The following is a 19,704-nucleotide window of genomic DNA, read 5'->3' as shown; positions in this document are numbered from 1 at the left end:
TCTGAGCGTTTGTGGAAAAAGATTGCGACCAATAAGTATACGATGACTTGCAGCAGTATTAGTGCAAAGACATAATTAACATATATTGTTTTTATGATTTAAAAAAAATAATTAATAAACAGCAATCTAATTTGCTCACACTTAGGCTTGAATTTAAGGCAAAATTGGAGTAGCTCTCGGTCTGAAGAAAGACACACAAACTAAAGAGGTTCGACCATGTCAGAAGAATGTGAGTGCGCCAAATCCACATGTGAACACATCTGGCCCTCAAGTTCGATTAGATAATAAATAGCTCAAAGTTTTTAACAAGGAAAATCATACATTAAATGCATTCATTAGCTATACCGCCTATCTCGCTGTCTGAGATGCTGGGGCTACACATAGAGACAAACAACCATTCACTCCGTCATTCACACGCCTGGGTAATTCATACATTTAAATACTATCCATTTAAAAAGCTTGCATGTACCTTCTTTAGCCCCACCTTTACTAAGTATTTACATGACACATATCATAATCTTTTTTTTTTTATCTACCGCATGATATTAAAAGGGAAAAGGTGCTTATACTCATGTAATTTTTCCACATAAAAATAGTTTGCATGGAATGTTCAGTGTGAATTTCAGCTACTCAGATGTGAATGCTACAACACAAATAAACATGTTCTACTGTCACAAGAGTAAGCTTTCTCAAAATTTTAAAATAATAATGATGAGATATTAAGGGTGATGGTTATATATTAAGTCAACAAGTTGCAACATTTGGTCCCAGTTAACCACAAGCAGGTAGTCTCACGGAGTTGTTGCAAAACTGTCACCGCTTATAGCTCAAAATTTCACTGGCAGATTCCCTAACTTCTATCCGAAAAGATTTTATTCTCTCTTTGTGCTCTTAAATGAAAAATAATTTTCTATGCCTTTTTTTTAAATCATAAAATATTTCAACACCATATAAATTCATGCTAAAAATGCATACATTAAACATGGAAAATGTTAATAGCAATTATTTCCTGAGATTGTTCTCATGGATTCAGGCATATTGCTACCTATCTTGGCCAGTCCTGTAAGGTTTTCAATCTAAGTGAGATCTATAAGTTAAATAAATCCATAGCCATATAAATGTGATTTATATGGCTATGGATTTATAAGCTTGGCATTCATCTAAAGTCTTTCAATGTGAATTACAAACATGAACTTAGTGTTTTCCTTATTTGCTGGAAGTAGCTCATTTTTTGTAGGTAAATCTTGACTAACGTTTTACAGATTTTAATGGCAAGAAAATTTTAATCTGGCAATAAAAAAATATGTGACAAGTTTGATGGTACTCAAGCACACACACACACACACACATATATATATGTATATACATACATACATGTGTATATATGTGTATATATACACACATATATGTTTATGTATGTATATACACAAATGTATATACATATACATGTGTGTGTATGTGTATATATATGTATATGTATACACACACACACTCACACACACACAAACATATAGACAAAAAATAATATTCAGTTACTGAAAGAAAAAGGAGTCAAGAGGCATTGAAACCAGCCATGGCTTCTTTATTGTCAGGTAACAGTAGTTTCTCTCACTCGTAGCTGCCTTGAGTTGATCTTTTTGTTCAAACTTCCTCAATTTTTCCACCAAAACAAATGGAAGTTGTGGACAAAGTATAAAAAAACAAACAAAAAAAACAGGAGAAAATGCCCCTTTTCACAACAAGAACTAAATTTGGCAAAATGAATGATGATGAGGATGACCCAGTGCATCTTTAACAAACAACAAAGACTGATTTGACTGGATAAGCGCAATCAGGACTTGGAGGACCCTCCAGTCAGATGGAAGCTTCATGTTCACTGGAGAAAAATAATTGCTCTTTCTTTTGAATTACCAAGATATTTATCTTAGAATTACAAGGGAAAAAAAAAATCAGAAAACAGCTCTTTCTTTGAGAAACTATGAAACGCTGAGATAAATATCTAAATTTAAAAAATATACATGTATTTTTCTCCACTGACAACACTTGACATCTGAGATTGATTGTGATATGTAGAAATGATGAGGGCGGGGCATCTGTTGCCATCAAAAAATAAACGAGAAAACAATCAAACAGAATCAGTGACAAACAGAGTTTATGGCACATCAGCTGACACAGTTCATTTCCTGTTAATGGCTAGCTTACAGAGACACTGCTCACTTCCTGTTTGCTCCTAGCCAACAAAGGACGTAGGGGATTAGAACATATTGGAGCCTAAAAATTATCTTTTTCTATGATTGTAGATTTGTTTAATCCTGTCAGTTTTATACAGTCAAAAATTCCCATTAACCCACCCAGCCCCACCCCACCCCATTAAAAAAAACAAAAAAAGTAAAAACAGAAAAGCAACAAAGTGGAATATTTTGTATTTAGAAATTGAAATAATGGCTTCAAATGAACTTACAAGTATTTTTAACATGTGCATGTTTTCTTTCCAGCGAGAAGCAATGCAAGAAAGCTTGCACTAGATGAGAGGAGTGAAAAAGTGAACTTGATTTTATTCTAATAATTAATATTTTTTGCATGGGAACTAGCAGGCTAGCACTTTGCTAAAAAGAAGCCAACCCTTTAGGGGAACAATAAAAAAATCCGGGAGAGAAATCTTATGACCTTGTTTCTAGTGAAACATGCACAGAAACTAGTTATCTCCCTTAAGTGTGTTGCTTGTTAGTTAACCAGTTGCATTTTGAAAATCATACCTATGTGAGCCAAAAGACATTAGCTTGTAACAGTTTATTCACAAAATTTTACCTTAAAATTCTGCTTTCATCAGAGTAATAATGGACTTTTCTAAAAAGTGATGTAATAATACAGCCTCAGGAAGTGAATCTGGTGACATCATCAAAGATGGTCAGAGAAGCTGCGAGGCCTATTTCAGCCTCACTTGGAATGAAAATACTGACATTTACAATCTTTAAGTCGGAATCAGAAAATTTTGATTTTGACAGATTCAAATCTAAAAAAAGAAATGATAAAGCAAATCAACTTTATGAGCTGCTCAACCAAAATAAAAATCATGTACTTAATCTCATGATACGGATTTACTACATGTTGGTAATACAGTGAAGCACATTGTAATTCATCAGAATGAAAGATTGATTCGGTATCGGCCAAGAAAATCCCTTAACAAACTTATGTTTTTGAACATTGATGTAGTTTCTCAAATGACTGCAATTTAACATTTCTCGCAAAATCTAACCCAAATCTCCTAAATTTAAGGAAATTAGACCTTTGTCAAACCAAGGAGACCAAAGTTTCCCAGTTGTGTGGATTTATTTTATATTCAAATGCTCTTGAAAGACTGAAACCTTTCATAAGCATTTAAAGACAAGATAGGAAACCATCTTGATTATTTGACTATATTTAAATTTAATTTGATTGCTCAGGAACCTTTTTTGCTTTAAAAAACTTGCAAATTTTTGTCCCATTGCAGCTTTTATTTTATATTTGTGGTTTTCATTTTCAAGTATTTTCTTCTAAATTTTGAGGTACTTCTTTGACGAATTAGACACTAAAATTTTGCACAAATTCACAAAGCTCTGCTTTTTTTGCTTGTCAGTATTTACAAAAACAAAAATAATTTAGCCCCAGAAAAATTCAAGTTGTTAAGCCTTCATCTATTTTTTTTTTGTCAAATGCTGGATCTAGTTTCCTGGGTTAACTGACCATTAGCCGAAATTTGCTCATGTATCAAAATATGGGTCTGCAGCTGTTTGAGCATTAAATTTGGGAACTGCAATGTGGAGAAGGCTGAAATGATGGAACAGTGAGTCAGTAAATGACAAACAATGCTGTGCCAAAATAAATTAAAACCTGCTTCTAAAACAAAGAAACTCCTGAGAAACACAAAGGGAGAGGGGGTGGTGATTGAGGCGCACGTTGAAGACATTGAGGCTCAGTTTCTCACATACATAAACACACAAGCAGGTACACACATCCCCCTCCCCCCAACACACACACACACACACACACACACACACACACACACACACACACATGCCAGCTGTGGCACTGCAGGAAACAAAGTGCTGTTCTCACCAAATACTGAGGGGGCACCATCAGTAGCCGCATGTTTGACACATGGTTGGTCTGGAAGAGTCATAGAAAGTTAACCTAGCTTAGCATGAAAATTTGTAGCAGATGGGCTGTTAGCGTCACCAAATGAGCAGAGACGTTTCAGCTGAATTTTTTTCTATAGTGATGATGACGATGATGATGGAACAAACAAATCTGGCAGACGGATGTTTTCACGGATTTAATGGTTTTAAAGGTAGATTGTAGAGACTGAAATAAGATTCCAGGGCCTTGACTTACACTTAATGATTTTATTATATTTTTAAATTTTGATTATTCAAAGTAGCCTCTAGGTCCTTTTTAAGTGATTCCTTGAAAATGTAAGTAAATTGTCATTTATTTTTGTGCTTTTTTTTCAAAGTAATTCCATAACAATTCATAAATGACATTTCCTAATTACTTTTAACTCACTCAGAAATAAGCATGATTCCTAAAGTACAAACTTGTCAAGGAACAGTATATATTTATTTTTGGCTGGACAAGAAAGGAAATTTCTTGCTCATTTTTAAGGGAATTTTTCATTTTATTTTCACATTTTAGTAAAACTATCATTCATGGTCAATTGAATGTGAAGAGCATTTCGCATTTCTATTTTGGGGATCCCTAATTTGATAGATTGTTGCTTCTGGCTTTAGAGTCTGCTGTGATTGAAATGGCAGTCATTGGAGAGGCTGAGATATTGGCATCACAGACTTGTAAATATATATATATTTTTTAAATATCTGTAAGATGACAGGTTAACCATGTTAAAATGCTTGTTTTCTGAATGTATGTTGGATCACATTGTATATTAAGTCTGATACAGTCACAAGAATTACTTTTCTGATTGACACGTCACTAATTTTCACTTTGTGGAGTGACACGTCACTCCACATTCAGAAAAACATGATTAAAACTGGTCAATTCTTTGGAGACGACGTTTTAATGTAAACCAATGAAAAATTCATTTCTGAAATTGGCCCTTAAATTTCAGCCTACAACTTTCTATTCTTTGAATATGTTCAAGGAGAATAGAATGAATTTTAGTATTTGAAACTGTCAATCATCCATTTTTTGCTTCTGAATAGTCATTTACATTATGTCAAGAGTATTAGTGTTTTTCATGTCGTACCAACACACTCAGACAAACCCATTTAACTCATGTCAGTTGTCCTGCTTCCATTTTACTATGCTAACAGCTAACGCCTGCTGTCTATGTGCTGCACTACGCTAACCACCATGCTGTTAGTCTAGTTAGCACAAAGATTAGCAGTTGAGGGAAACTGCTAGTGTAGCGGTGTCAGGTTGATTGACAGGTGTCTCATATCTGTAGGTCAGACACCTCCGTGATGATTGCTCACAGGACGGAAGGCGGGGAGGGGGGCAGGTCAAGGGTCATTTACAATAAACTACAGATATATACACACACGCAAATTGTACAGAGAACAAATATGTACATGCTCAGGGTTTTCTAATTTATATCAATCCTTCCAACACGCCGATTCTTCTTCTGTGGTTGCTGCTCAAAACAGTTTGCAGCCTGTCCGGCGGGGCTCCAGTCCATTCTCCTCCTCACCTGTGGTAACATGGCCAGGGGCTGGGCTCATGAGGCTGTCAAGTCACATGATACTGACAACCCACTTAGCTGTTTTTTAGCAGCGTTCTGTCTTCAGAAGATGACAAGTTGGCCATGGATGAGGACGCAGACCCTACAGCAGCAGTGGAGAGAGAAGACAAGGAGGAAGAGGTGTGGGATGGGAAGGACAGCAGCTGTCCGCTCTCGGAGGAAAGCAGTGAGCAGGAGCGCAGGTCCACGGTCTGCAGGGAAGGGCAGCGACGCAGCAGTGGGACACTCTGCTCCGTTACCTTCACGCAGCCTTAAACACAAAAGCCAGTCACATCATTGACCAGGAAAATAAATCTGATACAACTTTTTTTCCCCAACAGTTCTTATATCAATCAAGTGGGACACTCCCCTGTCTAGGAGAGAAAAAAAAAAAACATAACTCTTTCTTCCAACTGAAATTCACAGAAATGTCACAATTCAAAAACGTGATTAATGACACCCACTCAGGAGGGAACCAGGAAAACTGGGGTGGGGGGTTACCTGCTAAATTGATGTGAGTGAGACTCTCTCTCAGGGGGGAAACAGGGGACGTCAGCGTGTGTACCGTCTGGTCGCTTATGTTCCCACAGTGACTCAGGTCCAGCTTGGCCAGGTGTGGAACATAACGCACCAGCAGACGGGACGAGGCGTCAGTCAGGTCCAAACCAGCCAATCGCAGCTCAGTCACATTCTGAAAACGCCCCACTCTGGTCTCACCATGAGCTGAAGCAGCAATCCAAGAAGTCACCATTTAGAGATACACTTACACAACCCTAAATTTGCTTCGAAATACTGAATATCTAAGAGGGTGCTGGTCACCTGTCCTAGTGTCTGGTGGGGGCACCAGCAACTCTCTCAGGTGAGAGTCTTTGAGGTCTTCGACTCTGCTGAGGTCCAAAAGCCTCAGACAAGGACAGACTGCCTGACACAAGGCAGAGACCACTGGCCAGGGGCAGCCCGCCACATTGAGTTCCAGTAGGCCTTGAGATCCAGAGCAGACAGAAAAGAACGGACTAAAGTTCCTTTTGTCCAGGGTTTTAAGACAATCAACCAAGAGTCAAAAACACATGAGACTGTGTGTTACCTGGCAAACGGTTGATCAGCCACATCAGCTGCTTCTTGGAGATGTTGGTATAGCCCAGGTTTAGGGAGATGGGCTGTCGACGGATTATACCACTTAACATGGGGGGAGTGATAGAACGCTGGCAGCTCAGGTCAATCTGTGTCCACAAGCGTTTGTCACAGCACCTGCAAAAGATAATGACTGAGATAATCGAAAATCCAAGATGAAAATCACCAAATTTTGGTCCTTCTCGCTGCCTGACAAGGACTCATCATGTAGATCATGTTTAAGGGGAAAGACTCATTGCTTGGTTCTTTTGTGAACTATCAAATCACCTGCTGCTTTGCCACTTTAAGCCAAGAACAATTTACAATAATAAGATACTGTTTATCATCTGTTATCATAGCAACCGGAAGCCAGACTTCATGCTCACCACCTGTAGCTTGTTTGTTAAACCTAGATGTTTGTCCAGAATACAGTTAAAAGGAGATCTGCTGTAGGTAGAGATACTGCCTAAGCTTTGGTCTAACAGTATCTAAGGCCTTGGCCACGACCACTCTATAGCCCTTTTTTACATTTGTGCTGCAAACCCAACTTATCAATGCTTTTCTCTGAGAGACTCTGTGTGTAGAAAAACAAGTGCTAGAATCAGTTGTTTGGACATTTAACAGCCTTTAACTAACTGATTCCATTGTATGAGGGTTTGTTATTGTGAATAGTCACAGCAGTTCTCCAATGGACTCACAGCGAGTGAGTGTGTCTTAGTAAGGTTACAATCCAGTTGGAGAGAAGTGAAAATAATCTACTGCAAAAAAACAAAAATAAAACAAAATCACAATATACAAAAGACATCAACAATTTCTAATGCCGGGCTTACACTTTACGATTTTCTAGTTGCAGACTTAAAACTGGCAGTCGTAAGGAAATCATAAGAAAATCTTAAGAGTCATAGGACAGTCTTAGAGGAGTTCTGTCATCTCAGGGGTTAAGTATAAGCTGGTTGTCTTACGTCTTAGTACAATCGTAGCTCAGGCTTTTCCTCGTCCTGACAGCAATATCAAACACTTGATATTATCGCAATGTGCATTATGGCACTGTAAAGACTGAATCAACAATGAACAACTTCAACAAATTGCACCAGAAAGAATCTAGCTCTAGTTTTCCATGAGTCTTTTCGAAATCTATAAGATATGAAACCCAAAGTCTTTGGCATCAGCTTAGTTTGAGCGTAGTAAGATTACACTAAGACTTATGACTTTGGAAACTAGTCTTAAGATGTGAGCTGGTATGAGTTGATAGTTTTAAATCTTTAGTCTTAAGATGTAAGCCAAGCATAAGTACACAATGCAATTTGGGATCTGGGGACAAAAGTGTTGTACTCTGGACCAGGACATGATGTCTGAAACCCATGTCAAACTCAAAACAACATGTATCGCTGATTTGTCCAAAGCTTCATCAAAAAGTCTTGATACAACAGTCTGAACTGACTCACCAACGGCTCCAGGTGCGACACACCCTCATGCAGACGCACAACTCTCGCTGGCTTAGGTGCGTGAAGACTCGCAGCCATACGTCACGTGTCATGACATGGGAGGAACCTGAATCCAGTGGCAGGCAGCTGGGCTCCGGGCAAGCGGGTGGTGGCCGCACCAGGTGTCTCTCCATCTGGACAGGCCGTGGAGGTGAGGGTACGGCAGGTGGGCTGCGCTTCATCATCTGAGAGCGTGGGGCAAGGCGGGATGGCTGGGAGCAGGGTGAGGCTGCCATCGCTGACATCAACAGGCCGCCTCCCCCTGGACCTCCTCCACCCCCATTAGATGTGGGTATAGAGGAGGAGGTGGAGATATTCCTGTATCCAGCTGAAGTCTGGTTCTTACTGCCGCTACGGATCTTGTTGCTCCGGCTCCCGCTGCCCTTTATCCCGCCCCCTATTCCCCCACTGTGTCTATGATTGGCCAGAACACTGCTGGCATTTTCCTTCTCTCCACCTTCCCTTCCCCCTCCTGTTCCTCCCCGTGTCCGGCCATTGCGCGCCTCCTGCCCATTGCTGCGCTGCTTCCCTGTGAAGCTATCATGTTGCGAGGACAGAGGCATCTGATTGGAGGAGAGGGGGGAAGGCGGGGGGAGGGAGGTAGAGTTTTTCCTGATCCTGTCTGATGCGGATGTGTCCTCCTTGTCTCCATCAATCATGGCTTTCCGTCCCCGTGGAGTTAACCCGGCGTCTCCTCGCCGCCGAGCTTTGTCTCCTGCACTCCCCCCTTGATCTTCCTCCAACTCCTCGTCATCTCCCCTCCCTGCTTCTCCCTCTGACTCCTCGCTGGCACTGAAGCCCAGTTCTGCCAGCCGGCGCTCCCGCTCCTTCTCCCGCTCCCGCTCACTTCTGGTTCTTTCCCGCTCAACTCTACTGCCGCTGCTGTTCCCGTAGACAACAGGAGGTGGGAGAGCCGGCGAGGATGAAGAGGGTGAGGAACCAGCTTCCCCCTGTTCCCCCCGCAAGGAGTCATCAGAGTCAGACTCTGAGTCGGACTCTGAGCTGGAAGAGGACGAGGATGAGGACTCCGGCCGGCGCTCCAACAGACACATCCTCTTGAAACGCTCCAGTTTCTCTCGGTGATGTGAGCGTTGGTCAGCACTGGATGTGCCCCCTGCACCTAGAGCACCAGGCTGAGAGACCGAGGAAGAGGATGCTGAGCCTTGAAGACCTCCAGCTCCCATCCCAACAGAAGAGGCAGGACCGTTGGAATCCACTCCTTCCTGTTTAGGTTTCTGACACAAAAAAATGAGATAATGAACATCATTTTTAATAGTCTATGCAAAAAGTCAATCTTTATTTTTGACCTTTTTTCCGTTTTGTTCAAAGAGAACAAAATACGCTTTATCAATATGCAATTTAAAAATCGGGAAACACAGCAGAGGTTTTTGCAGCTTTTTGACCTGAGATCCAGAAAAGGAGAGCACTTGCCACACATATTTGCAGAATAAAAAAGTATATAGATGCAAAAACCTAAAACTGAAATTAATTGAATGGTTTATTAATTTGTCTATTTATACTGTCTTTCCTTTAGTATATGGACAAGGACACAAGGATTAAGGTGTAAAATTTAAAGGTGACTTCATGAATATAAATAGAGAATTATAAATATACACAGGTACTCTGAAGAACACAACAGAGTTTAGCGCTCTAAAGTCAACATCTTAGAAGCCCCTTTCCCATTCTTTAACTAAAGTTCTTTGAACAAAACCTTGATGAACTGTAGCCAAAATTATGGGAAGAGAAATGTATGAGGAACAATGAAGCTGCTCACTGTCTTCAGCATTCATTGTGAGTCAAACATGATGAAAAAAGAGTGACACACAGGAAGGTTGGTAATGATGGGTCTCTGCTTTATGAAAGGGTTGTACCTTTTGCTAAGAGACAGCTAAATGGTGTAAAATGAGAACTGAAATATACAGTGCAGATGGATAATGACCCAAAATGTAATTTGAAAGACACTCAAGGGTTTTCTCGCGTTATATAAAAAAGATATCCTTCCATGTCTGAGTCATGTGGTAGAGCAAGTTTTTCTGCAACAGGAGACCAAACTAAAGGCTGTGTGATCCCAAACAGGAAGCAGCTAAAGCGGGGGTGTCAAACTCATTTTCACCGAGAGCCACATCAGCATAATGGTTGCCCTCAAAGAGCCACATGTAACGGTAACAGTGTAAATGTAACCAAATGTAATGTAAAATAAATGCAACTACTCCTTAATGGTAAATAACTGTGAATGTATTACTCATTCAAATACAAAATGACACTTATGCATTCCCATCTTTCTTGAAACAGCCTTTCATCTGCTTCAACTTTTCTCTTCCTGGACATTTAGGGATCGTTTGTAATTTCCATTTCCACTTGAAAATTGCATTGATGTTGATACACTGCAGTCTACTGGCGGGATGCCATCACTTAGCGGGTAACATGAATTGTGGGAAATATAGTTTAGGGTCATCGAACATGTTTGACTTTTTTATTTTAACACAATCAGACCTTTTAAGGCTTTCTTGCGAGGTACAAAATGGCATGGGGGGCAATATTTGGCCTGTGGGCCTTGAGTTTGACACATGTGAACTAAAGGCTCGCAAAGGATCTCAATGAGAGAGATGCAACATGGCTTTTTCTTCTCAATCAAAATTTCAAGGGGGGAAAAAAACAGGTGATAAAACTACTGCTCTGTCACTCTTTTTGGGGCTCATAAGTTGACCTAATTTTGTCAGGCTAACCTTTACATTTTTTATTTTTGGATTTTATTATTAAATTAAGTGACATGTATTTTTTTATGGCAGCAGGTCCCATTTAGTTTGTAGAAAAAAAAAATCAATAATAATAATTTAATTTCCATACCTTTTTGAGACGTTTTTCATGGGGGCCCTTCATCTGAAAATAAATCAGAATTTCAGTTCATAATGAAAAAGGGGATTTTTTTTTTTTAATTTGTTTTCTAAAACCAAATAATATATAAAAAATAATAATGAATAAAAAAAAGACTTATTTTTAATCAAAAATAATCAAAAATACTTTTATTTTAGCCATTTTACAAGCATCTCATCAAGAATCCTTATTTGTAGCCTATTTTTGCTAATTTTATCAAATTTGATCTGATATTACTGTTACAAGTTGCTGAACAACTTTTCATAGGTCTTGTGTGAACATTTCAAAATGATTAAAAGTTTAAAAATGTACAGTATTTATTTACAACATATAAAGCCTTACAATAGGCATGATTGGTATACTGTCCTTGGTAAATGAATAACGTCCAGTAAATTAAAATTAGTCAGATTCATTAAATGCAGTACTGAAAAAGGAGTACAAACATGTTTGACTTTAACATATAAGAACTACACACCCCATTGCCAGTTTGAATAATTAAATCTGCTACTACTACTAAACTACTACAACTAAACTCAAAGATATTCAATGTTAGAATCTGAGGTTTCTCTTGAGACAACTTCCTCGTTTGGTTTCAACATTTATAACGGTTCAACCCAAGACAACTTAGCTCCTTGGCATACATCACACAGAAAATACTGCTCTCTTATTGACTGCCATTCTTGTTGAAAGACACATTTGAATGTCAAACCTTGTCCCATGTACATGGCCCCTGTCACTTACTGGTTCTGGGGGATGACTCAGGGGGTTGAACAGCAATCCTGATCCTAGTATTGGGGCCTTACGTCCACCCTGACCTGGTGAAATTATTCCACTCTGCACTGGAAATGTAAAATGGTAACATTCTCCTCACCTTCTTTTTAGTCCCACTGTCAGCAGGCAGCTCCTTCTCCTTTTTCCTCTTGTGCCCCCCATCAGTCCTGCTGCCTTCCATTCTTCCCACCTCCTCCAGGGAGGGTGGGGCCTTCTTCTTTGGGGGTGGGTCATCTGTCAGCTTCCAGCGGCCAACCTCCCCATTATCCAGCCTTCGCTTTCCCAAGGCATCGGCCGGATCCTAAATCAGGCATCCAATGAGTTAGTTCACTTCATAAACCCTCATGGGTACATGTACTGTACTCAGATGATAATACAACTACAAGTGATGAAAGATCCACTTACAAAACAAATAGGTGAAAAACTATTTCCGACATGCTGTAATTTTAAAATATTTTAGAACTACACGAGCAAGATTGCACAATCAAAGATATAGTCTATATTAAAACAGACATCTTTGGAGACGAGAGGTTCTTCATAAATAAATCATGTGCCGGCTAAATTTGCAACAGTTTAAATAATCACAGACCTCTTCTTCAATACACATTTTTGGGGATTCTACAATCAAACTGTCTTTCTACAGAACATGACACAAAAGTCAGCCTTATAAGGATGTCAGGTGACCTGACTTATTGGTAGGGCCCTCACCTTACTGGTTTTGCCCTCTTTGTGGCATTTTGGACACTCCCAGCAATTTGGAATCTCATCATTTATGATGCCTTCAGCTTTCCCCATCTGAAGAGACACAAACCACACATCAGTTATCTCAGATTTTTTCCTTTGCACAGAATTAAGGGTGAGCGATTATTTCTATACTAAACAACAAGCTGCTTCAGAATAATAATACGAATAAAATAACTTTACTAAAAGGTTTTTGATTTGGACTCAATTTTTGCTCTAATGCAATAAAAGCCTTGTGTGGGGTTGATTGCATTAGAAAAGTAAGAAGGGGTTGGAAAAGCATGCAGTGTTGTGTATAATTTAGTGTTTAAAATGATAAGTTTGAAGTCAAGAAAAGGACCGTTCTAATCACAGTTGGTGTGATTGTTTGTAGTTTATTTATTTTCTTAATAGTTGATGGAGGCATGATCAATTAGTACACTATTTTTTGCGAAATTATGTGACTTGCACAAAAATGAGAGGAATTTACAAGTGACTTGTATTTGAGGGGGGGTTTTGAAGCTCTGTTGAGAAGAAAATTTTGAATAATCTTCAAAGTACCAGAACATTTCATTTTTGCACAAAATTCAAAAATACACAAACTTTTTAACAAACTTACTGACCTTCAGGCAGCTGGGGTGGATGATCTCATTGCAGATGGTGCACTCCATCAGAGAAAGACTGAACTTCTCCTCCTCAGAGTCCACTGTGTCCTCCTTCCCTGCCTCCCCGCACACAAAACACACTGCTGTGTGGGGTAAAACCGGCTGGAAAAAGAGACAGAACATAAAAAAACCCAATATATTCACTGATTATAGCAAGTCAGATGGACACATTAACCACTGCCATATTACACAAATTGCTGAGGTACCATAGGAGAATTGATTCACATAAACAGGGATGAAATCTTCATTATTGACATTTATTTCACCAGAACCCAAGAGACTTGACACTAAAGCACCTTAGCATCTGCGATTTAACAACTGTTAGGTAAATGTCTTCAATTGATCAATAGACTAACAAAGAAGAGAAGAACAGGCACCCTTTCCTCTTAGAGTGCCTTCAGAGAAACCACCAGTGGGCTCCTGCTTACTCCCCCTCTACTTCTTAAATCCTTCATCCATGCCTCCCAACAAACAGACCCTCTTCCTCCTCATCATCCTCCATTACCTAATCCTCAAAGGAATCAAGCATCAATCAATAAATAATAAAACACACCAGATTCACTGGCTTTGTGCGTGTGTGTGTGTGTGTGTGTGTGTGTGTGTGTTTGAGTGAGAGAGAGAGAGAGAGAGAGAGAGAGAGAGAGAGAGAGAGAGAGAGAGAGAGAGAGAGAGAGAGAGAAACCATGACGATGGATCAAAGCCAACTCTTGCTCTCTGGCAGTAACACCAACCATCTCTGGTTGCCATAGAAACCAGCATTGCTGCCTGCTGGGCTCTGAAGCTATTTGAAGAATCGACACAATCACTACTCACCTCTCACCTTCTGTGTGTGTATGTGAGTGATCATATCAACAGTTCGAAATACAGATTCATCATGCAGTGAAAAGAACCAACAATGAGAATTACAAACTGTCTGATTCCAGCAAAAGTGGACAAATGTAACAACCTAACTTTATTTTGAAGATCAAAGATGTGACATTGATGACACTGATGATGACTGGTTACAACTAACTTAATCTGATTAAGAGTGAAAATATTCAGATAACAATAAATCTACTGATATGTTTATGAAGTACAGTAAACCATTACATCATGTCACCGAAAGCTATGAATTTTTCAAAAATAAATATTTTCTAAATTTGTAGACACTTGATCGGTGTTGAAATGTTTAAATCCAGTACATGAGAATGTAACAATCAACTGCCAGATGACAGCCAAATGATTCTGAATACCTACAATGCAAACGACCAACAATGTATCCGTGCCTTTTAGAAAATAAAGACACATAACATTAATACATGACGGTCTCATCCTTATGTCTTAGTATAATGTAAGTACAGTTAAGAAATATAATTGTCTTGAGCAGACCTTGGCACTGATATAGGATTTCACTTGTGCTTATTTATTCATGGCAGCCTGCCACAAAATAAGCATTGGTTTCCACATATTAATTTTCTACTTTTGGAACCAATTGCCTGCCCCTGCACTCACACAGACACAGGACAACAAACCTGTGGGTAGCATGATGCACAACCTTGTATGAAGCTGTTCTGCAACAAACTAAGTCAATACGGGAGAGAGCGTTGCACGTTTACGAAGTGCACTGTTTTTTTTTTCCTCCCCTGTCTTACCGGCTCTGTGTGTAATCAGCAATCAGCTGCAAGACATCTGAGAGTGGGGGAGGAAGAAAGCCTTCTCCTGACAGAAAGCTCCACAGACACCATAAACAGCTGCACTGCTTGCATAACTTATAGATCCTTTTTTAACATTTTGATGTTTGGGAGACATTAGGATTTAGTTCATTAACAAAATGCAAATCATGAAATACAAATACCAAATGCTGTAAGTATTCCAAATCAATTTGCTGTCTGTTTCTGACCAATTCGTACACCACCATATTGGGGGCATTATATGTCGAACTGTATAAAAAATATGGCTAAACCCTTGAAATTATGATTGGAACTTGGTCAAGCTATTGACCCACTTCACTTAGGTTTGAGACCCTGAAATTTGAGGTACAATATGGCTGCAATGAATGGCCTAGGGAAATTGTACTTTTCAGTTGGGTTCAGCAATACGGCCTCTTGTCCTTGAGTCGCCGAATTATCATAACAACCTGGACTTTGAAAAGACCACCATGAATTGAGAAAAATGACACACTGACCTCTGATAGCTTTATACCATCAGAACTTCAAGGCAAATGACTTATGGAGGTTATGACTGCTTATGACTACAACAAACATGGGCATGTTGCATTCCATGTGTACCACAGGCATCAGTATGGCGATGACACAGATCTCTTTCAGTTCCACTTTTTTCCTTTTATACAGTATCCACTACTTTTTTCATTAAAGATGTAATATATTCTACATTAAAACTTTCTTGGAGGAATTAACATATACTAATGCAAGACCAGCTAGTGTTTTTGTGTCTCCATGTATTTGTATGTGTGTCTCACCGCTGTGCACTGTCTCAGCAGGCAAGACTGCTTCATGCGTCCAGGTCCTCCAAACTTCTTCATGTCCTTACAGAAGTGACACTCTCCGCACTCGGTCCTCATGCAGGCCTGGCAGCGCCGGCACCGTGTCCGCCTTCGTCTCGCCCCCCCGCCTGCCCCCCCGCCCAGCGCCTTACTGCCTGACATCCCCGAACAAGTCAGCTGCAGACATAGGAAGAAAAGGATAATGAGCTCTTATCTGAAGATGCAAACCAGTATGTGTTTTCCAAAATATTTTTTAAATTATAATTTTGTTCAGTACAACATCCGGAGTACAAATTTTTTTTAGCTATTCCGTTTAAAGACCTGGATGACCATGACCTCAAATGGATATAAAGTTTTTATATTTCTAGCTTATCTTTTTTGATACTAAAAATATTTTTACATCTGAACATGACATAGGTGAGTCCCTTGGCATCCAAGATTCTCCTGTCTGATCTATACATGTCAAGGACCAAAACAAAGATGAAACCTGAGCTGCTCCCTGGCCAGGCAGCCATCTTTGTTTTGGTCAGGAATTCTTCATTGACAGCAGTCATCCTCTGTTGATTCAAAAAGGCAACATCATTATGGATGGTTTCTTTCATCTTCTTAAGTTTAGAGTTACTTTTTTTTAACTTTAAGCCGTAAGGAATTCTACTTTTGAAATAAGGGATGATGCTGACATGTCAAAATACCAGAAAAGAAAAGAAAGGCAGAGGATGATATGTAAAACCTAATTATTGTGACCATTGTTGTTTCAATGCTTAACCAATACTTGTGGTGGTAACTGTTTTAGAAAGCAGATGAGACTGGCAAACTGTAAAACCTCAAAGTTTGATACTTTCATAATAATGGTTTGATCACAGTTTCGCTAGAACAGTAAAATAATCTGTACAATTGTGACATTTGTGCTAGGTGATATGAAGGAAAAAAGGGGGAACAGCAAAATAGTCAGGTGCATGCCAAATTGTCAGATGCATGGAAAATGCATAAATTGTCACAAGAATGAGTTTAATTCCACTATAATTAAATGTTTGAAAAGGGTTGAAGTGGGATTTACTTGGATATTGGTATAACGATGCAATTGAGCACAACATAACTTAAAATCAATTTGGAAGACACCTTAAAATCAGTAAGAAGATACAGTTGGATAAAAACGAGTTGAAAGATATCAAAATCAGGAACAAAAAATATTTTTACTGTTTTAATTTAGAAAAAGTCTTATGAGGGACTTTATGTCAGACTTCATTTAATTCAACTCGGCATTTCATTCATTCAACCTATGATGAAATTAATAGTCTAAATGATGAAAATCTCATTAGGCAGGATCAATCATTAATGTTTGTATAATGTATGTAATACGTGGTTTTCTAACAAGGTGGACAAATGTAGAAGTACTCAAATGTAAGCCTAGATCCATGAATATCCTCTTTGCCCAGCCTAAAAGCAATGCATCAATAAAGTGATTAAATGATGAATTACCAAATTATTGCAATTGACGAAACACTGAAATATCTATTCATCTCCGTTTCTATTTTGAACTCGTTTCCTATTCCATGGTATGTGAATACCTTTATTACACAATTTAGAGGACTATGTGTTCACTTCATTTTAAGTGATGTTTGAAGTGCATGCTTCAGTTGATTTTAACAGGCTGATGATAACACAAGTGGACATATTAAGAGCGAAATTGTCACATATCAGTTGCAGACTTCTAAACGAAAGTAAATAGTAATGCAGAAGTAATACAAATACAGCCCCTTGTCTAAAGAGCTGATGTAACACACCATGAATAAACCTCTAATTTACACACCTGTTTAAGACTTGGCAATATGTTAAAATGATTTTCTATTTTAATAATGACAGTTTTAAAAAGATGAACCATGTTCCTCATATGACTAAAACATGTTATTGAATGTTCTGTTTTGTCTTTCTAAATTTATAACATTTTCTTGATTTAGCATACGTGGGTTTTTGGAGGGCAGATGGATAATTCTGAAAAGACTGAATTTCTTCCTGATTTGGTAGATTTACCTTAAATAAAATATCTTTGTGGTCTTCTTAATAAGATAAAGTGTAAATGATAAAGCCAGAACTTGGCACTTTCCAGGTGATACCTGACAGTTAACACTGGAAAAAAAATTTGAATATTGTGATATTAACCTGAAATCACCTGGCAATACCCCTAAAATACCAGCCTGTGAAAAACAATTGTTGTTTGTGATGTTTAACCAGATTTAAACAGTAATGCTGTGTGTCAGCATTCTCTGTATAAAATGTACATCATATAAACTATCAGTTAGAGGGTGTGCAATATTATTGCTTAATTACCCAACCATAGAATATACTTTGTTTTGGACTCATATACCCTATATAACAGATTCTAATTGGAAAAATATCAACATTACACCAGAAAAATGTCACATAATTTTTTGAATGACATAAATGACTCTTTGCACTGAATTCTGCATTGAAAAGTCAATTTAGCGCTTCGTCAATCTAATATTTTGGCTTTTAATCATACATTTCTGGATCTCTTCTGTATCCAATCCCATAGAGAACCCGTAAAGGCAATGATTCCTATGGTTAGTTCATTATGTCAACTTTACAATTACTGTCCACAAAGTCCTCCTCTGTTCGTAACGAGTCTAAGCAGCACCGTTTCTGCCCAAATATCCAGTCCTTTATCAGCAAGCTGAGCAGAGATCACAAAAGCTGCCAGCTAGCTACCAAGTTAGCAGCCCACAAGAACGAAGATGCGCATCTGGCAACACTTGCAGGGGGCTGCAAACTGTTAACAACCAGCACGTAACAGCCGCAAGAAAGAGTTGAAATATAGTCATAAGCGCGGACATTTGTGGGTTTTGTATATGAATTACATATATATGATACGAAATATCTTTCCCCATCCCCCCGTAACGTGAAAACTTGCTAACATGCTAACACGCTAGCTCCGCTTTCGTGATCTCTGGAGCTCAATTTAAAACGTTGAATCACGTCCCCGGACAACCGGAGGTTACCGGACAAATAGCGGGTGACGCCGACGGGGACCAGCACCCACCTCTCGGTGTCAGCTCGCATGCTCCTGGCTCGCTCATTAGAAATTGTAGCAGTTAGCCAACGTTAGCTTCGGTGTAGCGCCGCTAACCGTCCGCTTCCTTGTTTCTTTCTCCGCCAGGCTGCAGTGGCTCCCGGGCTGCTTCACACGCGTCCCATGGTGTAAAACTCGGGTGCTACGGCTAGCTCCAAGGCTAGCGTACTGGACCCGCTGTGAGTTGAAATGTCTCGATTACTAAACGGATCGATATTGATTAGATGAAGGGCGCAGTGCTGCTGTTCACTCCTCTCTCTCTCTCTCTCTCTCTCTCTCTCCCCCTCCCCTCTCTCTATCAATGTATCCCCCCCCCCGTCTCCCTCCCTCTCTCTCTCCACGGTGTGTGTAAGCCTCTCTCGCCCACCGCTGCTCACGTTACAGCGTGTTCTCGCCTTCCTCCCGGCGGCTCAAATACCTCAAACGGCTGACTGGTGGAAGCGCAGCGTTTTAAAGGGTCTATCAGCTGCTTTCCCCTCACAGATTGAGGCCCCGTAAATTACCGCAGTAACGAGATCCTGATATTAAAGCGCAGCGGTAAAGCTATTGTTCTCCATGTCCATTGTGTGTCTTCCAGTGCGTGGTCGTGCGGGACAGTGCGGGGCTGAGAGACGCGGTGACACTCCCCCCCGCTCCGAAAGGATTACATCACACAGGTGACCACAGATACGCGCTCCGTGTTTGAAGAGATAGTTAAATAAATAAATAAATAAAGTAGTAAATAAAATATGGAGAGCCCCGCCCCTCCAGTATGACGTCACAAGGAGAGAAGCATCATGGGAACTTGTTTTTAT

The 19,704-nt window shown here is 39.5% G+C and overlaps 1 protein-coding gene across 2 annotated transcripts; it reads right to left on the bottom strand.

Annotated features, from left to right (window-relative positions):
- Positions 1 to 1,558: 1,558 nt before the first annotated feature.
- fbxl19 (F-box and leucine rich repeat protein 19) lies at positions 1,559 to 19,160 on the bottom strand. 2 transcript variants are annotated; one of them, XM_086154964.1, is made up of 11 exons: positions 18,881 to 19,160; positions 15,799 to 15,999; positions 13,299 to 13,442; positions 12,664 to 12,750; positions 12,056 to 12,256; positions 11,158 to 11,190; positions 8,272 to 9,545; positions 6,801 to 6,964; positions 6,536 to 6,697; positions 6,218 to 6,439; positions 1,559 to 5,987 (listed from the first exon to the last, which is right to left on the bottom strand). In XM_086154964.1, exons 2-11 carry the CDS (start codon positions 15,982 to 15,984, stop codon positions 5,752 to 5,754), a joined length of 2,709 nt encoding a protein of 902 aa, XP_086011090.1. In that variant the 5' UTR covers positions 15,985 to 15,999; positions 18,881 to 19,160; the 3' UTR covers positions 1,559 to 5,751. The 2 variants fall into 2 exon arrangements, with proteins under 2 accessions (XP_086011090.1, XP_086011091.1); XM_086154965.1 differs by lacking the exon at positions 11,158 to 11,190.
- Positions 19,161 to 19,704: the final 544 nt, after the last annotated feature.

Source organism: Fistularia commersonii, chromosome 11, assembly GCF_037954325.1.
Source record: "Fistularia commersonii isolate RoL2024-O1a breed Wild chromosome 11, RoL_Fcom_v1.0, whole genome shotgun sequence".
NCBI classification, from domain to species: Eukaryota; Metazoa; Chordata; class Actinopteri; order Syngnathiformes; family Fistulariidae; genus Fistularia; species Fistularia commersonii.
Note: the sequence above shows the minus strand (reverse complement) of the source record. Positions and strands in the feature narration are given on the sequence as shown.